The 24,865-nt window shown below is 43.1% G+C and overlaps 1 protein-coding gene across 1 annotated transcript; it reads left to right on the top strand.

The window, feature by feature from the left end:
• The first annotated feature begins 5,561 nt into the window (after window positions 1–5,561).
• On the top strand, window positions 5,562–10,961 carry LOC119955822 (tumor necrosis factor ligand superfamily member 15-like). Its single transcript, XM_038782413.1, has 4 exons — window positions 5,562–5,845; window positions 6,656–6,686; window positions 6,819–6,863; window positions 8,220–10,961. Exons 1-4 carry the CDS (start codon window positions 5,669–5,671, stop codon window positions 8,645–8,647), a joined length of 681 nt encoding a protein of 226 aa, XP_038638341.1. The 5' UTR covers window positions 5,562–5,668; the 3' UTR covers window positions 8,648–10,961.
• The last annotated feature ends 13,904 nt before the right edge of the window (window positions 10,962–24,865 follow it).

Below are 24,865 nucleotides of genomic sequence, written 5' to 3'. Positions count from 1 at the left end.
CCCTACTCAAACCCACGTATCCACCCTATACCCGTAACCCAACAACCCCCCCCTTAACCTTACTTTTTAGGACACTACGGGCAATTTAGCATGGCCAATCTACCTAACCCGCACATCTTTGGACTGTGGGAGAGGAAACCGGAGCACCCGGAGGAAACCCACGCACACACGGGGAGGATGTGCAGACTCCACACAGACAGTGACCCAGCTGGGAATCGAACCTGGGACCCTGGAGCTGTGAAGCATTTATGCTAACCACCATGCTACCGTGCTGCCCTAGATCTGTTGTTTCACAGTAAGCACATCTGGCAGAATTGCCAATTATGAGACAGGCAGACAAACGGTAAGGTAAGATATAACAGGGGAATCTAAAGCGTATGCATCCATCAAACATCAACATGCTAAGAGTCTCGACACCAATCATTTATCCATCAATAATATCCATCAGTAACATAGTCGAATTACACACCTCATGATAGATGTGCATCACTATTTGCAAATTCTAAGAAATTATAATATAGCCAACAATTACCGAGGCAACTTAAACACAAGCGATACCGGCCACAGAAATACAATCAGCAAAGCATTCTATTTTTAGATCTTCGAAAAAACATCAAAACCCCAAAAGGAAGGCAGTAGACTGCATACAGTAAAACTACACAAAACGTAAATATAACTACAAATAAAAAACACATGAATACCTCTACCAGCAAAAACCTAAAGCAGATACTTAATCATAGCAATCCACCACCCACCCAGGCTGCACAATCTACAGACACAAGTGCAGCAACACAAACTGCAGCAATTTAAAGCAGACATAAACAAACAGAACTGGTATATCCTTGCAAATGTCACGCCTACTACCTTTAATGTTATCCTCACAGAAGGTCAGAGATCAATAAGTCAGACAAGTACTAATGCTGATGCTATCTTCATGTCTGGCATTTCAGGTGATATACATTTAATTGCAATCACTGTAACTTCAGCAGAACTAAAGGAAAACCCCAGGCTAAGCAATTGCTGCCAGAGAGGTCGAACGTTATATTCAATTTTAAAGTCTTCAGCTATATTTTGATAATAAACCACTGTACTAAATTCTGCAAATAATTCCAGTTGTTACGAAGATAATTTTCCTGATTCTTTTCAGAAGACATTATGAAACTTACATTGCATAAACAACATCGTATAAATAGCATCTAAAAGAGGGTATTTTCTGCCGTTCGAAGGTCCACTTGAGAGTTTTCCAACAAAAACATTGAAATACGCAGGGCATTATTATTCTCATGAATACAGTTTCTTCACACTTCCAGCCACTTCACCAGCAAGTCTGTCGCTTAATCGCTTCATATTCAGCATCCGCCTGATGGAGACCCATGGAGTGAACAGAAACAAGAAGTTGCTCCAGCATCACAGAGCATGTGTGACTGATCATCAACTATTTGTGTGTTTAGGCAAAAAATACTGCAGACAATTGATTTCCAAAATGTGCCCGGATGCTGCATATAAAAAGTACCACACTGTCTGGAGTGTGCTATAAAGCATTAGTCCAGCAAGGGATTAAGCTGGTACCAAAATTATTTTCTGAAGCTAAAACATACTGAAATGGATTAACTCTTAAATGACACTACATACTCAAAGAATACTCTGGTGCGGCCGCATTTGGAGTATTGCGTGCAGTTCTGGTCGCCACATTATAAGAAGGATGTGGAAGCATTGGAAAGGGTACAGAGGAGATTTACAAGGATGTTGCCTGGTATGGAGAGAAGATCATCTGAGGAAAGGCTGAAGGACTTGAGGCTGTTTTCGTTAGAGAGAAGAAGGTTAAGAGGTGACTTAATTGAGGCATACAAGATGATCAGAGGATTAGATAGGGTGGACATTGAGAGCCTTTTTCTTCGGATGGTGATGTCCAGCACGAGGGGACATAGCTTTAAATTGAGGGGAGATAGATATAGGACAGATGTCAGAGGTAGATTCTTTACTCAGAGAGTAGTAAGGGCGTGGAATGCCCTGCCTGCAACAGTAGTGGACTCGCCACACTAAACGCATTCAAATGGTCATTGGATAGGCATATGGACGATAAGGGAATAGTGTAGAGGGATGTTAGAGGGGTTTCACAGGACGGCGCAACATCGAGGGCCGAAGGGCCTGTACTGCGCTATAATGTTCTTATGTTCTATGTTCTAATGCATGCACTGGGAATGGTGTGTGGGTAAAGCAGCGTTCATACCACAGTGTACAACTTTGTCTTGGTGGAATCAGTAGCAGATAAATGATCGCTATCGTTAATCAAAGCGCTTGCTGAATATAATAATAATCTTTATTAGTGTCATAAGTAGGCTTAAATTAACAATGCAATGAATTTACTGTGAAAATCCCCATTTAAAGGGAGTGTTAACATTAGACTTCAACAGCATGGCACAAGTTATGTCATTTAATCTGGAAATAACTTACAAATTGAAGTGCATGATTTGAAACACAGTCTGAATATTTTAGAAAACACACACAAATGTTGTTAATCCTAAAGTACAACCAGAAAATGCTGAAAATATGCACGCCAGTCGCCATCTCAAGAAAGATATTGACAAATTAATGTTTTGGATTTAATCCTTCATTCAAAACTGTGGACTGAAGGAAAAGAAAACATTTTAGAAAAGTTTGAACACAAGTGGAATGGGCAAGTGAGTTAAGAAATACCCCAATCACAGTGAAAGGAGCTAATCTGAGAACGGATTATAGAAACTATTTATACAACAATCAGTGAGGTGATGGAAGTATATAAAAATAACAAAGTAATGCGTTAATAGTTTACATTTAATTTAGATGCACTGCATTTGCGGTTCTCCATCTCTTTACCCCATTTACTCATTTTGATTTTTCTTTACTGTACTCATATCTTGTCACCTTCTTAAATATCGACACGTTGCTTTGTCTGCTTCAAACCTTCCTGTCAACTAAGTCACAGACTTTTGTCTCCCTTTTGAATTATCATCCAACAATCCAAAACAAGGACAGGTGTATCTTCTTTTTTTTAACCGTTCTGAGCACAGCCACTGTGAATTGTACAACAGGCTTCCTATCTAGGTCATTTCTTTCTCCTTAAAACTCATCTGCCATTGAGTTGCTCATAGAATCACAGAACCCAGGAGACCACTCAGCCCACGGCATCTGTTTCAATCTTTGAAAGTGGTATCCAGTTAGTTCGATGACCCATTCTTTTTCTCCTCCAGTTCTACATTGCTTCCCCTTTTGAAGTATTTATCCAGTTCCCTTTTAAAAATTAGTGAACTGGTTTCCACCATGCTTTCTGATCACAGAATCATTTTGGCGCAGGAGGCCATTCTGCCCGTCGTGCCTCTGCATCAGCAAGAATTATGGCTCCTTAGTGCCATTCCCTTGCCTTTTTCCTATACCACTGCACATTGTCTCTGTTGAAGTAGCCACCCAATGCCCCCCTGTATGCTTCAATTGCACCCGCCTCCACCATACTTGCAGGCAGTGCACTCCGGATCTGAACCACTCGTGGTGTGAAAAAGTTTTTTCCCCTCACATCATCATAACTAGCTGTGTAAAAGAAAATTCTTCAGGTCTCCCCTCTCTAGCCCTTCAGTCTGACCACTGAGCCTCTGATCCCCCTGTCAGGAGGATGTATTTACTCGTACGGTAGCACAGTGGTTAGCACTGTTGCCTCACAGCGCCTGGGCCCCAGGTTCGATTCCCGGCAGGGCCGGCTCAAGGTAACGGCAACTCGGGCAGTCGCCCGGGGCGCCATGTGCTAGGGGGCGCCATCAAGGAGTGATGCCTTTGGTTGGAAGGTAGCCAGGGAGCTTAAATATTCATGATTTTTTTTCTCTCTCTCCCTTATGCAGCTACTGGGTTTGTCCTCTGAATTGATGTTGAAATGTGGAGGAATTGCGTTAATGAATGCATGCCTGCACACGTGGAAACAGAGACCGCATAAATAAATAACCCTTAAGCTTTGTTTCTTTAAAATCTACCACTCAACCAACTGTTCCCATGCAAAACAGCACAGGAAAATATTGTGTTTTTAGCAATTGCCAGATTTAATTCTAGACTCCCATCAATACAAAATGCAACCTGTGATCTCCATCGCCCCCTCCCACCCAAAGAGAAACTCTCAGTGAGGCTTGTCTCCCGGTGGTAAACATTTTATTTAACTAGTGTTTTTTAAATTTAAAACGTAATTGAGCACCAAAGTAAAATAGAAATGTTTTGGGCGGTGACCAGTCAAGTGTCCATGTTGTCGTGTTATCATTACAATCCATTTTCAGACTTTTGGAAATAAACGTGTTACTAATTTGTACAATTCTGTTTCCAAAATCATTACATCACGTTTCATAGCTTACTTTTCTGCTGCATATGTTGAGGTAACTTGCACTGCGTTGTTAAACATTTTCGGATCTTGTTTGAACAAAAAGCCCAAACTTTTAAAAATAACTGCACGGCTCAAATGGCGAATATGGCAATTTGCTGAATTGCGTTGGCAAATTCGGACAGAGAAGCAATTAAAACAACAAGAATCTTATCCTTGAGCGATAAGTTATTTGCTGTGATCACTGATTTATCATCGTGATTATACTTATAAGGGCGCCGAAGTTCAGCTTGCCCGGGGCGCCAGCAACCCTGGCCGGCGCTGATTCCCGGCTTGGGTCACTGTCTGTACGGAATCTGCACTTTCTCCCCGTGTCTGCGTGGGTTTCCTCCGGGTGCTCCGGTTTCCTACCACAGTCCAAAGATGTCCAGGTTAGGTGGATTGGCCATTCTGAATTGCCCTAAATGTCCAAAGTGGTTAGGTGGGGTTACTGGGATACGGTGGAGGTGTGGGCTTTTTGCAAGGGCCGGTGTAGACTCGGTGGGCTAAATGGCCTCCTTCTGCACTGTCAATTCTATGTAAAAAATCTATATATCGTTTCGAATGCCTCTGTGAAATCTCCCTGTCACCTCCTTTACTCGAAGGAGAGCAATCCAGCTTCTAATCTCCCCACATGATTTAAGTCCTTCTTACTATTCATGGGAGGATATGGCGAGCCATCATTCAGTGAGCCAGACTTCCCTGCTCTGAGTCAAGCCTCTCTGGACTGAACCGGTACTAAAAAAAAAATGACTGGGATTCGGACAGAGAGGGGGACTAGTTTGAAGATCCATTTCTAATCCGCCTGGAAAATAAATACATACGTATAATAAACCCGAAAGTAAATCTGGAGTGAAATCCCCCTCGCTCGCTACTCTTTCTAGTACAGTAAAATAAAGCGAAGTACAGTATGAAGGCGACCAATGTGGGTGTTTGAAAAAAATAAATTCTTTGATGTGAAGGCAATACTTTCACTCTTGGTTCCTTGTTAGTTCCAAACCGTGTTGTCGGTCTTGTCAATCCGAGTGAGGTTTCATGTGTTGGTATGTTGATAAAAGGTTCCTGCAGCTGGGACTTTCCAGTTTTCACTTGGGAGGCGGGGAGGAGGGGGTGCAATTTAGAAACAACATTTATTAAAAAAACACACACACACAGCTTGCTTCGAGTTTCGTATCGTAGGCGGCATTCCCTGCACGGATTCCCCACGTCACAGTGCCTCAGGATAGCTGCAGTTTATATGTCGGGGAAGCCGAGGGCAAAGGCACTCAAATCGCCACATCTCCCAGAGCAGCGGCGATGGATGCCATGAGGGAAGAGGACACCGTGGGGATGATGGGGCAGGCGGGGCAGCCGCGGCCGCAGGGCGCGCCAGGCAGGCGCACTCGCCTGCTGCTCGCCGGCTGCGTGAGCTGCTGCTTCCTGCTCGCCGGCCTCAGCGTCTACCTGCTCCTGCAGCACGTCCCGGCCCAGAAGGTAAGACCCATCATTACCGACCACCTTCCCAGTCCCCACCCCGCTGAGGATTTGGCGTTGTCCACATGGATTGTCCTTCGAAGTTCAACACTGCGAATTTTAAGTTTGACATTTCAAGCTCGACGTTGATTCCAAAGTTTGACATTAATTGCAAATCTTAATTTTGACGTTTACTGTAATCCAACCCTTCCAATTTGCAATGTTCAGATTTCCAGTGTTAAGCTTGACATTTGTTAAGCTTGACATTAATTGTGATTCAGAGACACTTTGGAATCAATGTCCAGCTTAAATGTTCAACATTGCAAAACTTAAGTTTGGCATGGTACATTGGCATGGACATTGATTCCAAAATTTGCCTTAGGTTTGACATTAATTGCAAATCTTATCTTACTTTTGACATTCATTGTAATTCAACCCTTACAATTTGCAAAGTGATCATTTCCAATGTTAAGCTTGACATTAATTGTGATGCAGAGACACTTTAGAATTAATGTCAAGCTTAAATGTGGAACACTGCGATGTTTAAGTTTGACGTGATACGTTTTAAGCTCGACATTGATTCTAAAATTTCCCTCAAGTCTGACATTAATTGCAAATCTTAATGTTGACATTAATTGTAATCCAGTGTTTAAATTTATAAGTTTGCCACTGATTGTAACTCTGCCTTGTGATGGACATTGCTTGTAATTTTATCTTAGTTTGGCATTAAAGTTAAAGTTAAACCCAATACAGAGACTTCCACCATTGAATCTGTAACTTGTTTAAAGTGATCCTTCTAATCCATAACACCACACATTTATTTTGTTTCAGAGTGAAGCACAGATTGGTCCCGAAATGATTCGTAAGTATTCTTTAAACAAACTTTATATATGCACCTTCCAAATAAAAAGAAATTCTAATTTGTTCTGTGTTATGATTGTCAATTGCCAAGCACTCCTTGATGTTGACAAAACGCCAACTTTTTTTCCCCCAGGACTACCTGTCGATACTGCTGAAAAACCAAGGGCACACCTGACAGGTAAGAGATGTTGCTGTTTTCATTTGCACCGAGTTAGTCCTTGTGGATTTTGTTTTTAAAGAATACTTTCTCAACATATCAACATTTTTTTAAAAAATCATTCTTACAGTTGGAGCTTGAAAACAGCAAGTTTCCTCTGTCCCATCAGCAGAAAGACTCTTGCTTTGCCTTGGCTTTTAAACTTCCATTTCGACATTGTAGGCTCCTCATCTTTCCATCATAAGCAGACTGGAGTAACTAGCTGATCGATATGAACTCATTCAAAGACATTTAGAAAAAAATAACAATATGGTTATTATAGAATTGTTAGTAAATTGTATTAGAAATAGTAAGATACGTGAATCAATCCTGGCATTTTCAAGTCTGAGTAAATGATTATACATGCTCCAAGTGTAGTCAAAACCACGGAGGGGTACATTCTATTGAAGGTCTACGATAGAATAGAATGAGAAATCATAGACTTTTTACAGTGCAGGAGGAGGCCATTGGTCCAGCCTAAAGCTTTCATTGGACTATGTTACACCCTTAGCATTGGGAATCTTTTAGGAAATATCCCTCAGTCCAAAATTATAATCTTCACGTTACCTGGATTTTGTAGTGTATATTTGTACTAGTTCCAAATCAAACTCTTTGCTCGCCAACAGTTTCCTGAGTGGTTACGTCGTCTGCTAACTGTTCCCTTTTTTGATACTTTACCAATGTAATTTGCAATTATGTTTTGTTTAAGAGTCATTGATGTTCTTTTCATTGTTTCAGGTGTACAAATTCATTTCTAATAAATTCAAAGATGTGTCATCTTAACAGTCAGTTCAATAACACAAAAAACATCGCTAGCGTTTCACACAAAGGAAATCTTGTCCCACAATCACAAATTGGAAAGTGCTAAGACACGTCCATTGTTGCAATATCCAAGTTAAGTTTCTTCACAAGAGCAACAGTATTGCCAGAAGGTGCTTTCTGTTGGTTGATGTCATCACCACATTAGCGGGAAGAGATTTACAATAGGCTGCCCGAACGTTTCATTACTTTTGATGGGTTCAAACGCGAGGGCAAATATTTAGAACTTAAAATTGAATCGCTGTCGTAGATAATGCCAACCAGAGTTGTGCTTGTCATATTCATATAAATAGTAGATTTTGTGCTGTATGAAATAGCTATCAGCAACTATAATTATACAAAACAGGCCCAATTCTTTTGTCGTGTAGTTTTGTTTGCCCTTCACTGAACAGTTAATACCTGGCTCAAGTCAAGCTATAATGTGTAATTGCAAAGATTTAGGAACATTTGTTTCTTCAAACTATTTTTTCATGTAAACAGGAAAGCTGTAAATAATTGGCTTTTTATTTTTTATTTCAGCTAAAGTGACTTCCTCTGATAAGAAGGATGGTGAATATTTTGCTCTCCAGTGGGAACACAAGAACGGACTTGCGTTTACGAAGGGCGAACTAAATTATCAGGACCGGGCACTTACTATTCCAAGAAAAGGAGACTACTTTGTCTACTCCCAGGTCTCATTTAGAGGCTATGCAAGCGACATGCATGAAAACAACTCTCTTATCATTCATATGATTACCAAATTGACTCCGCGATACCCTAAACCCATGCAGCTACTGAGTTCCACCAGATCTGTAAATGGAGAGAAAAGTCTATGGCGTATGGCTATCTATTTGGGGGCGGTATTTCACCTAGAACAAGGTGACAGGATCATAGTAAATGTCAGCAGTGTAAAGCAGGTGGATTTTACCAATGACCATAAAACCTACTTTGGTGCATTTTTACTATGATGGCTCAGTTACATAGAAAGTGCTACATTCATTAATTAGGGGAGTTAAATAGATAGCTGGAGGGCTACAAAAGATACCTTACTTGAAGTTCTATCGATCTCATCCAATTGAGATGTCTGGGTTGCGACTCACTAGCACAAATTTTTGCAGCAGTTATTTTCAGTCGATGGACTTTCATTTAAATTATGTTATATGGGCACAAAGTCAACTTGTGAACTGGGGATACAATGAAGGGTTGCCCATGTCAGATGGAGTTTTCCAACTTTGCAATTTGAACTGAATGGACCCTTCTGAAAAGTGAGAGACCAAAAAATCCAACATTGGGATGCTGGAGTGGCTGCACTGAAAATGGGCCGTCTTGAGAATTTGACTGCCAGAAAATGGGAATGTGGATAGTGCAAAACAGTTTATCTTTATTTGTCCATGGGATGTGGGCATCGCCAGCTAGGCCTGCACTTATTGTTCATCCCTAATGATACTTGTTTAGAGGGCATTTAAGAGACATCCACATTACTGTCAGTCTGGAGTCACATGTAGGCCAGACCCTGTGGGGGATGACTTTCTGGTCATTCTCTCCAGTGGGATTATTTGGTCCCGCTGGGGGAAGTGCTAGGAGATAGGAAATTCCATTGGCAGTGATAGGGCCAGAAGATCCCACTGTCATCCAATGGTGGGTGGGCTGCCTCCTGCTGCCGAGAAACATGCCATGGGGCGCCAAGAAAATCCACCCTGTAAGATGGGTTTTTACAACAATTGTTAGTACTTTCATGGTTAAACTTTTAATTCCGGGGTGGGATTTTCCGCCGGCAGGATTCTCCATTTTGCCGGCGCCCAGGGGGTTTCCCGATGGCGTGGGGCTGCCCCACAATGGGAAACCCCATTGACCGGCCGGCGTAACAGAGAATCCATCGTTGGGTCGGGGCAGAGAATGCAGCCCCATATTTTTATTGAATTCAAATTTCACCATCTGCCATGGTGGGATTCGAACCCAGGTCCCTAGATTACTAATCCAGTGATATTACCACTATGCCACCGTCTCCCGGAAGAACACAACAAAAACAGAGAAGAATGAAGGATGAAGCTGATTTGTCAATTTGCCAAATACTCCCTGCCTTCTGTGGTGTTCCGACTGGGCAAATGTGGCACTAATATGATCTGAGTTTGACACCCCTCTTTTGGATCATTCCACTGTTAACAGCTGGAAAGAAATCCCTCCATTTGCATTGAAATCATTTTAAGACCAGACTTCCAATGCAGTAACAAATGACACTACAATTCAGCGTAAAGCAGTGAATATTTAGTCGACCGAGTAGATCAAACAATTAGTTCTAAGTTTTGTTGCATTACTGTGTACTTTTCTTGACACAAGGGAACGTTTCCAGATGAACGCAAACTTTCAATTTAAGTTCTCAAATTTATGATGTGAATTATGTTGCTATGTAACAGACAATTTTCATATATATTATTTATACTCTCAAATGCTGATAATTAATTAGAATGATAGACACCACTCAAAAAAATACGGAGTTTTGAACTAGTTCAAAGTGTCTCTGATATTATTAGTTGTACCTGTGTATGAGTTAAAAGAAAGGCATGCATGATCAAGACTAATTGTATGTTTTGTTTGCTACAAAGCTTATCCATCATCTATTCCTCATTATGATCTGCACCTAAGCTAAGATTTTATTTACATTATGTTTTATGTTAAAACCTAAGTTATTTAATGACATCTTTTACATATTGTAGATCATGTTAAATACCTATCGGTATCGTAGAAATTCTTTGGAATAGTGACAATTTACCTTAGAATCTTTATCAAGATTCCTGATTTTGAACTAGTTTTTCAGATATTATATTCATTTCAGTAGCACTAATTTCAAATGTATATTCTCCTCATGGTTCACAGAATTTAACTAACAATTAATCGCGTCATAACAATCAGGAAGATCCCATATTTGACTAGGTAATCCAGCTTCGACAGCTGCAGCAGAGCAGGTTAAGGAGGGGTCAGCCCAACCTCCTGCTTCTGATGCTGTCCGGTGACCCCTGTTAATGGGAACATTGGATAAGAACAGGATTGGGTTAAGTTGTGCTCTTCCCTCGGTTAAATAGCCTGCACTTGAATAATTGTAAACTGGGGGAGGGAATGCACCCCCAATGGAATTATAATCTAATAAGAATCAAAGAGGAAGGGAGAAAAAAGTTGTGAGAAAAATTCAACGTTATGTTGCATTTAATACGATGTTAATATTATGATTGAATACCGGTGTAAGAAAATTAATGTTTAATGAAATAAAGGTTGAAATCAAGGACATTTTGTGAACAATTATTATTCTTTGCTTGGATTGCCCATGTTTGTTTTGTTTCATCATTTTTAGTGAAAAAGTAAATGTGAATGAAAGAGTGATGTAAAATCAGGAGAACTCAGTCATTTCTCTGGTGCTGTCCCCCCGCTCTGCAAATCTGCTGTCATCACCCTGTCAACAACTGGTATTTCTACTGTGTCTTTAATGTCATAAAGCTGTCACAGGAATGTTGGAAAGTATATTTTTCCATAGAGTCACATAAAATATTAATGATGTGGCGATGCGAACGTTGGACTGGGGTGAGCACAGTAAGAATTCTTACAACACCAGATTAAAGTCCAACAGTGTTTGAAACAAACCTGTTGGACATAAAATATTAAGATGGACGTCCAAACGTTTGGTCAAAAGAAATTGGTTTAAGGAGCGTCTAAAAGGAGGAAATATAGATGGTGAGGCGGAACGATTTGTGAAGGTCAGAGCTCACGAGTCCAGTCAGATGAAGGCACGGTCATCTGATGGAGGGTGTGGTGTATCGAGGCAATACCAAGTTGATATTAGTAATGAAGAACAAAAAATGTATAGGCACAGAGTTTCTATATGGGTGTTCACACTCTGGCTCCCGGGTTCACTCTGACCAGAAGCCCACTAGCAAGGGCCGAGGCTTTCTCTCCATTGGTAGGGATCCGCGCGCTCCCGCATGATGGTCCACATAACCGGCATGGGGCCTATGAGGGCACAGCCTTTAAAGGGGCAGTGGTACCACAGAGGGATTAAAATCAGGAATGCTCACAAACCAGATTGCGAGTAGCACAGATACCTCAAAGGGTTGTGGGGCTACAGATTACAAAAAAATAATCAGGAGTCAGTGCAGGTCAGCTGAGATGTGGCGATGGGTGAATGGGGCTCTGCATGACTTAGGGCATGGACAGTGAATTTTTAGATGACCTCAAGTTTACATCCAGTAGAACATGGGAGATCGGCCAGGTGTGTAATGGAATAGTCAAGTATAGTGATGGAAAAAAAAAACACCCTTGACTCCTCCATCTGTGCAGACTACCACCCTAGCTCCAACTTGTCTGAGCTCTCCAAATTACTCGTATATGCTGCTGCCTCTCAAATACATGCCCACCTTTCCCAGAAAAGCCATGTTCAAATCGCTCAAATTAGTTTTCCCTGCCTGCCACTCCACTGAAACAGCTCTTACCAAAGTCACAAATGTTGACCTATGTGACTGACCATGGTAAACTATTCCTCTCTGCTCTTTGCAACCTGCCTGCTGTCTTTCACATGGTCACCCTCTGCCAGCATGTCCCACCGTTGACTGGTTGTGTGGGATTGCATTTGTCCGCTTCCATTCTATCGAGCCACAGCCAGACAATCATCTGCAATTGTTTCTCTTCCTGCTCCTGGTGTCTCCCAAGGACCGAGCCTGGGCCCCATTCTGTTTCACAACTGCATATTGCTCCTTGCTGACATTATTCAAAAACTAAAAACACGTCATCTTTCCACATGCACACTGCTGACACCCAGTTCTACCTCACCACATGTCTCATCCCCTCCACGGTCTCTAATTTGTCAGACTGCTTATTGAACATCAAATACTAGGTGAACAGAAAATTACTCCCAATAAATACTTGGTGGACTGAAGCTATTTTCATCAGTCCCCACCGCAAATTCTGTTATGTCGTCACCAACTTCATCACTGTCCCTGCAACTCTGAGGCTGAAGCAGACTGTTTGTAATGTTGACTCCAAGGTGAGCATTGACCGCATATCCATGTCATCCCCAAAGCCATCAACGTCCACTTCTGTACCATAACCTAAGTCTGACCATGCCACAGTGGATCTGCTGCTGATAAACTTTGCGCATCTTGTTACAAGTTGTTGTTTAGCACTAATCCATGAAACCTCTCTTTCCAAACCAGAAACATAAAGCAAAGTTATCCGATTCATTAGCATGATGTTGATTCATCTTGTCTTGTGATATTCTGGCACATCAATACCATTCTTTATGGGCGTGATCTCATGGCCTCGCTGCGCCCGACTTGGTGACGCGATGAGGCCGTTAAATCTCATGAGAGGCTCACAACGCCTCGCGAGTTCATAGATTATCATAGAATTTACAGTGCAGAAGGAGGCCATTCAGCCCATCGCGTCTGCACCAGCTCTTGGAAGGAGCACCCTACCCAAGGTCAACACCTCCACCCTATCCCCATAACCCAGTAACCCCACCCAACACTAAGGGCAATTTTGGACACTAAGGGCAATTTATCATGGCCAATTCACCTAACCTGCACATCGTTTTTAAAAAAATTTAGATTACCCAATTATTTTTTCCAATTAAGGGGCAATTTAGTGTGGCCAATCCACCTACTCTGCACATTTTGGGGTTGTGGGGGCGGAACCCACGCAGACACAGGGAGAATGTGCAAACTCCACACGGACAGTGACCCAGAGCCGGGATCGAACCTGGGACCTAAGCGCCGTGAGGCAGCAATGTTAACTGCTGCGCCACCGTGCTGCCCTCATCTTTAGACTGTGGGAGGAAACTGGAGCACCCGGAGGAAACCCACGCACACACGGGGAGGATGTGCAGACTCCGCACAGACAGTGACCCAAGCCGGAATCGAACCTGGGACCCTGGAGCTGTGAAGCAATTGTGCTATCCACAATGCTAACGGTAGCTCACGAGACGTCGTGATCTGGATCTTGCCCTCACTGGGTGAGATCCAGATTAACATATTTAAGTGAGCTTTTAGGTTCATTTAAATGTCGACCCCAGATTCTCTCCAGCCCTGGAACTAATGGCCTCGCCTGGGAGCCTTCGCCAGGGCGCCATTTGGGACTGGTCCACACAACTGTGGAGCAGGCATAATGGCACCTAGGGGGTTATCTCAGGTTATTGGATGTCCCTGGGTGGTCGGACTCTGGGCCAGGGTGCCAGGCTGGCAGTGCCAACGTGCCCGGGTGCCAGATTGCCCATGCCAGGGATCAGGCTGGGATGCACTGCACTTAAGAGGTGAGGTAGGGCCCCTTAAGAGGTACGTTGGGGCAGTGGGAGGGTCGGAGGCTGCATTGTAGGGGCTGGGGGGTCTTGAAAGAAAATACCACCCCGATCAGTGGGTTAGCTTCCTGCACTGTCGAGCTGAATATTTGGTTCTGGCTGCATATTCAACAAATTTAGAATTGTTTGAAAGTATAATAGTCTGGTCATAATATTTTTAGTCTGGCATTGTGGAAGTCATAAATTTATGATCCTACGTTAAGAGGTTGTGGAACTGATGGCAAATAATCTTTTAATGCATGCTCATCAAAACAAGCAGTCTACTTTAAAAACCCAACTCATCACCTTCAGGGAAGGGAGCCATCACTCTGAACAATCTGTCCAACACATTTTTAGCTCCAAACTGAAATGGTTGACTCTCAATGCTGTAAGGGAGGTGATGGCGGAGTGGGATTGTCACTGGATTAGTAATCCAGAGATCCAGGGGAATGCTCTAGGGTCCTGGGTTTTAATCCCACCAATTCCATCTGGTTCATTAATACCCCTTTTGAGGAAGGAAACCTGCCATCCTTACCCTGTCTGGCCTACGTGTGACTCCAGCCCCACAGCAATGTGTGGTTGTTAATGCCCCTCTGAAAAGGCTTAGCAAACCACCCAGTTCACGGACAATTATGGATGGGGCAACAAATTCTTGCCCCAGCCAGCGACGCGCACATCCCACGAACAAATAAAAAATAACTAGAGATGGGCTCACCAACACCCAACAAGCAAGTTAGAAAAGCCTGAATCATCTGCTTTGCGGAAGGAGGGTTTATTGGAAAGAGTTGGCAATGTCACTTTAAAAAAGCGAAAGTTAAAAATACTTGCAGAGCAGTAAAACTTTGGCTGACTTGGAATACAGCTAGAAAGTTGGAATAAAAACAAAAGAAAATGCTGGAAATACTCAACAGATCAGAAAACATATGTGGGGAGAGAAACACAATTAACCTTTCAGATCAAGGAAAAATCGTTCAGATTTCCCAGCATCTGGAGCATTTTGTTCTGTGAAGGAAGGTGGGATCTCTCTGATTGAATGAATTTAGATGGGTCAAATTGCCTCTCTCATCACAGTACCTGTGAATCCTGTCTAATAAACACAGTTTTTTAACATAACATAGAACATACAGTGCAGAAGGAGGCCATTCAGCCCATCAAGTCTGCACCGACCCACTTAAGCCCTCATTTCCACCCTATCCCCGTAATCCAATAACCCCTCCTAACCTTTTTGGATACTAAGGGCAATTTAGCATGGCCAATCCACCTAACCTGCACGTCTTTGGACTGTTGGAGGAAACCGGAGCACCCGGAAGAAACCCACGCAGACATGGGGAGAACGTGCAGACTCTGCACAGACAGTGTCCCAGCGGGGAATCAACCCTGGGACCCTGGCGCTGTGAAGCCGCAGTGCTAGCCACTTGTGCTACCGTGCTGCCCAAAGAGATGTCGGGAAAGAGTTGGAAGTGGGACTAACCAACTCTTTAAAAGAAACTGTAGAATCAATGAGCCAAATGACCTCCTGACATGCTGTACAATTCCACGATTCTATGATACTAATGTCAGTTTTATTCACTCTAATCTCTGAGCCAAAAGATGGTGTATTCAAATTATGGACTCGAGTAGAAACGCCAGCAATAATAAATCATACGGTCATTCATTTGCTGATCTTTTTGGGAACTTCTTGAGCACAAATTGATGACTGCGGGCTTGCCTGTCAAAGAGCTGCAATGATATTTCAACAAGTAAACCATTGCGAAGCACTTTGAAATATCCTGAGGATGTGGTAAAGTGCTAAATCAATATGGGGATTGTTTTCTTTCTATACAGAACAGATTCAACAGAGGAACAGTTTTGCTATTCTCAAAGACAGAAAGAGAGTCAATGCAACGGATTTCCAATGACAGAAAAATTGTTAGCAATTTTAAATTAGGTTTCAACTGGATTTTATTCATCACTTGTATTTCAAACTTTGAAAAATTAAACTGGTTACTAATGCTTATCCTAACATTCTTATTCACAGAAACACTGTGCTCTTTATGATTGTTAATGAGAACACTTCCAGTATATCAATTAATCTCCTTGGAGCCCAGTTTCTCAGCAAGCTAATGCATATCTGTTGCCATTAAAAAACCCCAAAGGATCACATTTAAATATTTTTATCGCAAAATGAATTGACCCAAGACAACATTCAGAAACAAAAAGTCCCTTTCAATAACAAGCAGGAGAAAAATGCATTAGGTCATCTCTGCAAAAGGTACCCAACTAAAGTAATGTTACTGAAGAGACATTTAGTTTTATTTAAGTCATTCATACATGCCATGGTCCAATTTTGGAGTTAGCACAAATACAGCTAGCTTGTGGGCCAGTTTCCGGAAAATAAACTTTATCGTGGCATCTTTCAGTAAACACAACTTCCTCTGAAAGAAAAACAATCTGACAAAGCTGCTGTGATACAACTTGCTCTGCACCGGACAAGGTGAAACAGACTAGATGAAACAACTGTAATGTGATAGTTTCTCTTCCAATAAGTACAGTTTTCATGATAGGCCCAGTGCTCCTTTGCATGATCTGTAAATGGTTCCAGTGGGGCAGCACGGTAGCATGGTTGTTAGCACGGCGCCAGGGTCGATTTGCGGCTTGGGTCACTGTCTGTGCGGAGTCTGCACGTTCTCCCCATGCCTGCATGGGTTTCCTCCGGGTGCTCTGGTTTCCTCCCACAAGACGTGCTTATTAGGTAATTTGGACATTCTGAATTCTCCCTTTGTGTACCCGAACAGGTGCCAGAATGTGGCAACTAGGGGATTTTCACAGTAACTTCATTGCAGTGTTAATGTAAGCCTACTTGTGACAATAAAGATTAATATTACTATTAGTCCCACTCCATCTTGAAATGAAATGAAATGAAAATGAAAATCGCTTATTGTCACGAGTAGGCTTCAATGAAGTTACTGTGAAAAGCCCCTAGTCGCCACATTTCGGCGCCTGTTCTGGGAGGCTGGTACGGGAATTGAACCGTGCTGCTGACCTGCCTTGGTCTGCTTTAAAAGCCAGCGATTTAGCCCAGTGTGCTAAACCAGCCCCTCTTACAACATCTTACAGCGATGTTTTTAAATACGCTGCCTGGGCTGTCCTCTTTAACAGCGGTCAAGATATATCATTAAGCTAAAACCATATTTATTTACTTCAATCAAACACATTCAGCCACACTGATGAACACAATAATTTAAAGGGCTCCGTGCTTGAAATATTGCAATGTGTTTAGATTCTTTTAACTGAGTTTTGATGAAAAAAACTTAGGAGTTCCTGCCATGAAGCGACTCGAGTAGCAACAATGTAAAGTCAAAGCCTGAAGCAGGGGGACTCTAGCATGTGGAAGTGGAAAACCAACCACGTTTAACAGTCAAGTTCAGAAAAGGTCGTCTCACACGCAGCATTCGAATATCATCAGTTTTGCTTTTCAGGTGAGATTAAACAGGCTGGCGCTGTTTTTACTGGAAAATAGAATACTGAGGGATAACCTGATAGAAGTGTTAAGATTACAAAAGATTTTGAACCCCCCCCCCCCCCCCCCCCGGCTCGTATGTTTGTGGTCTCAACTCAACTTTCCCACCAGTCCTCCCCGTGCTGCCCAAATTCTAGAGTAATCCAATCTAGAGTAATCCAATCTTAATTCATCATGACAACATAGGTCACTGCAATTTATGACAATTTAAAAAAATATAAATAAAATGGAGTAAAATGACAAGAAATAGGAAGCACAAAGTGAAAGAGAAACATAATTTTAAAAAAGAGCTTAAAATTTTGGTTTCAAATTTATCCTGGCACAATAAACAGGCAAGTTAATAGGCCAGATAAACAGAATCATTAAATTCTTGAGGTACGTGCTTTCATATACAGCAGAGCAGTGTAACGCAATGGGAAAGTACAACACAGCAAGTGGTTAGTGTTCATCTTTAGCTCAATCATGTTTCCCCACGACATTCAGGAAATGCAAGGTGATAACAATCTAACAAGGGCAACAAGGCACCTGGGACTCTGCTGACAAATGGAGCAAACAGTGTATTTCTTTAGCCAAATAAACAAAGGAAGGACTGAGAAGAATATCATATCAAATTAGGTATAAAACCATAAATAATTGGAGGAAAAGACAGATTGAATTAAGAGAGAAGAGACAAAGAGGAAAATAAAATGAACATACCGGTCAAATTTTGGACAATTTTCTGTGTTAAGGAATAAGACAACTTTTAATTGTCCACTTTCCAGGGGAAGAGATCTTGATTGGCAGCCATTAACAATAATCACATCATTAAAAGAGTATTGATGCTATTAATTACTAGATTTAAATTCCTGTGGTGAGTTTATAATAATAATCTTTATTATTGTCACAAGTAGGCTTAAATTAACACTGCAATGAAGTCACTGTGCAAAGCCCCTAGTCAGCATATTCTGGCACCTGTTTGCGTACATAGAGGGAGAATTCAGAATGTCCAATATCACCTGACAAGCATGTCTTTCGGGACTAGTGGGAGGAAACCGGAGCACCCAGAGGAAACCCACGCAGACACAGGGAGAAATGTGCAGACTCCACACAGTGACTCAATCTGGGAATCAAACCTGGGACACTGGCACTGTGAAGCAACAGTGCTAACCACTGTGTAATTGTGCTGCCCAATATGATGCAGCACATTACATGAACATGAGGGTAAAGGACTAGGCATTAAGGGTGAAATGTTATTTACGGAAAGCCAACAGTGGGCGTAACAAAAATTTCCAGAAGATTGTGATAATCAAAAATTACAGTTATCTCTTCCTCACAACATAATGCTGGCTGAGGTTCATGATGGTAACAGTACATTCCTAGACCCCTGCTATTTCTGCTCTAAATGTTGCCCTCAGCAACATCGCCCAAAAGCTAAATATCAGCCTCTACAGTCATGTTGATCACGCCCAGCCCTATCACACTACCACCTCTCCTGAACCTTCCACCTCCTCGAATTTCATCACACTGTCTGGGCTACATCCAGAAGAGCAGAAATTTTCTCTTAATAAATGCTGGGAAGACTGAAGACATTGGGCTGAGTGTTCAGTTTGAGGGCAGGGAGAAAGTGTCGGGACTGCTGGGTCCTGAATCTGTCCCTGGACGTAACAGTCAGTGGTCAGAGTTTTGACTGGGATGTTTCCTTATTTGGCATTGAGACAAGTTTCCAACCAATTAAATACAGGTGGTGGGCAGGCTCTGAATTTTGGAGGGCCAATCAGAGACCTTCCAACAACAGAGGTTCATCCAGCTGCAATTAAAGGTAAGCAATGGAGATAGTCAACAGGAAGGTGCACTCTGTGCTAATTGGCATGCAACCCACACTGACATTTTTGGGTCCCATCTGCCTTTGTCTCCATTCTCAGCAGCACCCAAAAATCCTCCCTTCAAACTCCATTCCCTCATCAGTACCTCCATCTCTAGTCCCAGCAACCGTCTGAGGCAAACTGGGCTGTTCACAACTTTGGCATCCTTTACCCCAAGATGAGTTTCTGATCTCATATATGCCCCCACATCAGGACTGTCTACTTCCAATTCCCCGACATTGCCTTGGGCTTGCACCTGCTTCAGTCACCCTTATGTATGCCATTGTCACTGGATATGATTACTCCAGAGCTCCTCTAGCTGGCATCTAACCTTGTGTGCGCACACACTAAATTTGAGCTTGTCCAAAAGCCTGTCACCGTATTATAACTTGCAGCCTTTTTTTATTCACCCATCTCCCTTGTGCTCACTGACCGACAATGGATGCACAGTCCGGCAAGACCACAAATTAAAAATTCCCAACCTTGCTTTCAAATCAAATCCCTATCCGATTATTTCTGTAACCTCCTGGGTTACTGTGTGACACAGTGGTTAGCTCTGCTACCTCACAGCACCAGGGTCCCGGGTTCAATTCCGGCCTTGGGTGACTGCCTGCGTGGAGTTTGCATCTTTCCCCCGTGCCTGCGTGGGTTTCCTCCGGGCGCTCTGCTTTCCTCCCAAGGTCCAAAGATTTGCAGGTGCGGTGGATTGTCCATGCCAAATTGCCCCTTAGTATCCAAAAAGGTTAGGCGGGCTTACGGGGATGAGGTGGGGTGGGGTTGGTCCTAGGTAGGGTGCTCTTTCAGAGGGTTGGTGCAGACTTGATGGGACGAATGGCCTGCTTCTGCACTGGAGGGACACTATGATTTCTATGAAGCCACCCACCCCTGTGATCCTCCAATTTGGCAGACAGCTTAACCTTTCGAGTGTCACATGCCCTGGGCTAAGCCCAGATGAGATTCTCCGCCTCCAGGACGCTCCTCAAAACCTGCCTCTTTGACTAAGCTTTTCGTCATCTGGCCTCAGGTCTGTTGGCACCGAGGTGACGCCTGCTGTTGTGGTGATTCATTCAGAGGCGATTAGTTCTTTTCAGCAAGAGGACAATATTCAATCCTACAGTCAATCACGGTGCCCAGACTGAACACAAAAGTTACCCCATTAACACTTGTCTGCTTTCGAATGAATGTTTAAGTATTTCACTCTCCATTCTCTCTCCGATGACTCTGCGAATCACACTTTGGTGCGACGCGCACAAATTAAAACAAGTGAATTAATGGCAGCCGAGTTTTGTTTGAAGGATCTCACGGGGGTTGCAAATTTTAAATGGGAAAGTGGTCGCATTTGGAGCGGGCAGCCCCTCTGCGTGCGGCTGTCGTGTCGGGGTGGGGGGTAAGGGCCGCCCGCACACTCTGGGCGGGCGAGCGGGAAGCGGTTGTGATCAGAAAGCTCCGGGCAGCGAGCGCAACTGCGGCGGAGCGGGGTGGCTGAGGCAATGTGAACAGAGCAACCTGACACTCAGAATCAGTCTCGTCCAGAGCAGCTTCGTCCAAGACCCGAAACTTTAGAAAAAAACATAATCATATATGTATAAAAACGAAACCAGAGCGCTCCCCGTACATTCCCCTGAATTCCTTCTGCTGCTCTGCTAATTGTTGCCTCCCTCACGTCATGCATCGTCCTCAAGAAGCAGAACTCGGTTGGCTTCCTCTTGTCAAGTTCACCCTCTTGCTAACGTTTTAAACAAAAATGTTTGCTATATATTTACTTTAACATCAATGTGTATTATAGATGTGTGCATATATATATATATGGGGCACGATTTAACTGGATGGGAACAAATTCTCGCAGTGAGTCGTTTTAGCCACGTGTTTCCCAGCCCAAGAAACGTGACTTGTGTTTGATAAGGGGCCTCAATGGGGAATGTGTTTCCCAGCCCAAGAAACGCAAGGCTAGAAAACGTGACTTGTGTTTGATAAGGGGCCTCAATGGGGAATGTGCAGCCGAGGTTGGACATAGCCCCATTTTGTGTATTGAGGAGCTCAAGTCCCCCCAAGCAGCCCCAACTCCTCCAAAGCCCCAACACTGGGAGGATCTCCAGCCCAATTATACCCATGCAAAAAAATGCCAGCTTGGCACCACCAACCTGGTAATGCCAGGGTATCACCCTGTCCAAAGGACATGCACCTGGGGCCTCCAATCCTCAGCAGTGCCATTCCATCTGGTGCCCATTTGCAGAGACCAACACTCACCTAAGTTCCCCCAAGGGAAAGGAGATTGATCCCGTGCCGCAGGTAACTCAGGAATCTGCACATTAAAGTGAGACTAAAGTGCGAAGCGCTTTACTATGCAGATTTTCAAAAAAGTGATCCCGCCCACAATGAGAAGTCGAAGGTTCTGTTTTGAAAGGAGCAGTGCTCCAAAAGCTAGTGATTTGAAACAAACCTGTTGCATTTTAACCTGGTGTTTTAAGACTTCTTACTGCGCTCACCCCAGTCCAATGCAGGCATTTCCATAGCCTGTTCTGAAATGTAAAACTTTACTAGAACCGTTTTACATCTTCAAATACATATTCCTGCTGAAACTCTCCAAAAACAAACACTCACACAAAGAATTTAAATGGTCCCAGGTTTGATTCCCGGCTGGGTCACTGTCTGTGTGGAGTCTGCACGTCCTCCCCGTGTGTGCGTGGGTTTCCTCCGGGTGCTCCGGTTTCCTCCCACAGTCCAAAGATGTGCGGGTTAGGTGGATTGGCGATGCTAAATTGCCCGTAGTGTAAGGTTAATGGGGGGATTGTTGGGTTACGGGTTACGTGGGTTTAAGTAGGGTGATCATTGCTCGTCACAACATCGAGGGCTGAAGGGCCTGTTCTGTGCTGTACTGTTCTATGTTCTATGTTCTATGAAGCAAAGTTGTGCTTGGACGATGAGAGGATGTTTGCTCCATCATCATTACAACAACCTTTGGAAGAGGAAAAACATTCCTCCTTGTTGATCAACCTGTTGTGAGGTTTTGTTCGAGACAATCTGGGGATGGGACGTGGACCATTTCGTTTTTTTAAATGATCAAAAAGCAACCGGACTCTGACCCCATAAAGATGTTGTTTAAATCGTCGATAAGAGACCAAGGCCAGTGGAGGGCTTCTTCACGCAAGAATTGAAAATGGAGGCAGCAAACCAGAGAGGGAAAAATAGGTGATGCCAAGAGTTGGCTTTAAAGCCCTTGGATTGCAGGGAAAATCAATAACTGAGAGCAGCAAGTAGTTTGAGGTTCTGGAAAGGGGTACACTGTGGGCAGGGAAGAACAAATGACTTTGGTTTTCATATATGATCAACGTGGCATTATAGATCAAAGCAAAAATGCCTCACAATGGTGATAGGTGGGGGAACAAATAGCAAGACATGGAGAGATTAGAAAGGACAATCAAAGAGTTGGGGCGAATGATGGAAGGAGGATGTCCTGAGATGAGACCCCTTAAAACTGAATAGCTAGGATAACACTAGAATAGTTCTACATAAGTTGGTTTATTAAGGATAGAGATGAATCATAGAAAGTATACCCAGTAATCATTATTAACCATTAAACATGTATTTTTAGGACATAGCAGTAATAAGCATTCAAACTCTTGCTACAAGCAGTGGCCACAATGCATGGTGGGATTTAACCTAGCTAACTTGCCCATGTTTTTGAGACAAACAGGATTTGACAGAAGTAGTGTGGTCAGCAATAACACAGTCAGCTCAGTAAACAGTTCTTATCAGTGCCCCTAATATCCTGTCTCAGACAATCTATGGTGTAAAGAGGAACCAACTTTGGCATCCTGGCCCTAGATGAACAATGAAGTAGGCGGAAAGTGACTGCAATGCGTAAGATGGGAATGGACGAAAAACAACTCTATAATGGATACAGTATCCTAGTAAACAACAGGTGGCAGGATGGGGTTAAGTCATGAGCTGATCATCGTCATGAGATTGCTTAAAGTAAATTTCACTGGTCAATGTGAAATTGGCAGCTCCAAGGATTGGATCAAGTCCAACTGGGGTGGGCTATTGATTTTTGGAAAACTATACAATTGGTGTGTCTGTACACGTGACAGGCAGAGTGATTTTGGCCTTTATCCCGATCACTCTCCCACGTGCATGGACTGAGCTAGGGAAAATAAAGCCGTCCAAGCTGGAGTTGATGTGTCTGCAGTCTGTGTGTTCAACTGAACTGTAGCTAAAAGGGGGGAACTTCACATAAAAGCTAGCTCAATACACAGTCCTTAGAAACGGTCCTACAATGATGAGCAAGTTTGTAGATGATGTTGTGAAGATTGGCAAGGTGGCTAATTAGTGAGGAAGAAGGTCTTAGATGGCAGCAATATATGGGTGGGTTGGTTAGATGGGAAGATCAATGGCAGATGCAATTTTACCCTGAAAAGTGGAAGGCGATGCACTTTGGATGGAATAACAAGACAAGGGAGTACTCAATGGCAGGTCATTAGGAAGCTCCTGGGGTGCTTTTCCACAGATCCCTGAAGGTGGCAGGACAGGTTAATAGGATAGTTAAGAAGACATACAGGACACTTACCATTATCAGTTGTGGCATAGATTATTACTATTTTTTTAAAAATTCCAATTAAGGGGCAAGTTAGCGTGTCCAATCCACCTACCCTACACAGCTTTGGGTTGTGGGGTGAGACCCCTCCAGACAGAGGGAGAATGCGCAAACTCCACACGAACAGTGACCCGTGGCTGGTATCGGACCCAGGTCTTTGGCGCCGTGAGGCAACAGTGCTAAATACTGCGCCACCGTGCCATCCCTGTGGCATAGAATATAAGAGTAGGAACGCTATGTTGGAGCTGTACAAAACTTTGGTTAGGCCGCAGCTGGAGTACTGTGTGTGGTTCTGGTCGTCTCTCTGTGGAAGGATGTGATTGCAAATGCAGGGGAGATTCACTTTGTTAGGTCAATTGGACATTCTGAATTCTCCCTCTGTGTACCCGAACAGGCGCCGAAATGTGGCGACTATGGGATTTTCATGGTAACTTAATTGCAGTGTTAATGTAAGCCTACTTGTGACAATAATAAAGATTACATTAGATGTTGCCTGGTATGGAGCATTTGAGCTACAAAGAGAGGCTGGATAGGTTTGGATTGTTTTCTTTCAACCAGAGAAGGCTGAGGGGGGGTCTTATTGAGGTTTATAAGATTGAAAAGTATGGACAGGATGGATAGGAAGCAGCTGTTTCCCCTTAGTTGAAGGGTCAATAACGAGGGGCATAATTTTAAGGTGAGGGACAGGAGGTTGGATTGGATTGGATTGGATTGAATTTGTTTATTGTCACGTGTACCGAGGTACAGTGAAAAGTATTTTTCTGCAAGCAGCTCAACAGATCATTAGAAAAGGGAATTAAACAAAATTCAAGAAAATACATGAGAATACATAATAGGGCAACACAAGATATACAATGTAACTACATAAGCATTGGCATCGGTTGAAGCATACAGGGTGTAGTGTTAATGAGGTCAGTCAATAAGAGGGTCATTTAG

The sequence above is a fragment of the Scyliorhinus canicula genome, chromosome 21, assembly GCF_902713615.1.
Source record: "Scyliorhinus canicula chromosome 21, sScyCan1.1, whole genome shotgun sequence".
NCBI classification, from domain to species: Eukaryota; Metazoa; Chordata; class Chondrichthyes; order Carcharhiniformes; family Scyliorhinidae; genus Scyliorhinus; species Scyliorhinus canicula.
Note: the sequence above shows the minus strand (reverse complement) of the source record. Positions and strands in the feature narration are given on the sequence as shown.

What these genes read in the sequence shown, in the direction of transcription:
- LOC119955822 (XM_038782413.1), top strand. Translation starts at nt 5,669, where the DNA reads ATGGATGCCATGAGGGAAGAGGACACCGTGGGGATGATGGGGCAGGCG. An exon ending in AGCACGTCCCGGCCCAGAAG is followed by an intron (nt 5,846 to 6,655) that starts GTAAGACCCATC and finishes ATTTTGTTTCAG; the next exon opens with AGTGAAGCACAGATTGGTCC. An exon ending in ACCAAGGGCACACCTGACAG is followed by an intron (nt 6,864 to 8,219) that starts GTAAGAGATGTT and finishes TTTTTATTTCAG; the next exon opens with CTAAAGTGACTTCCTCTGAT.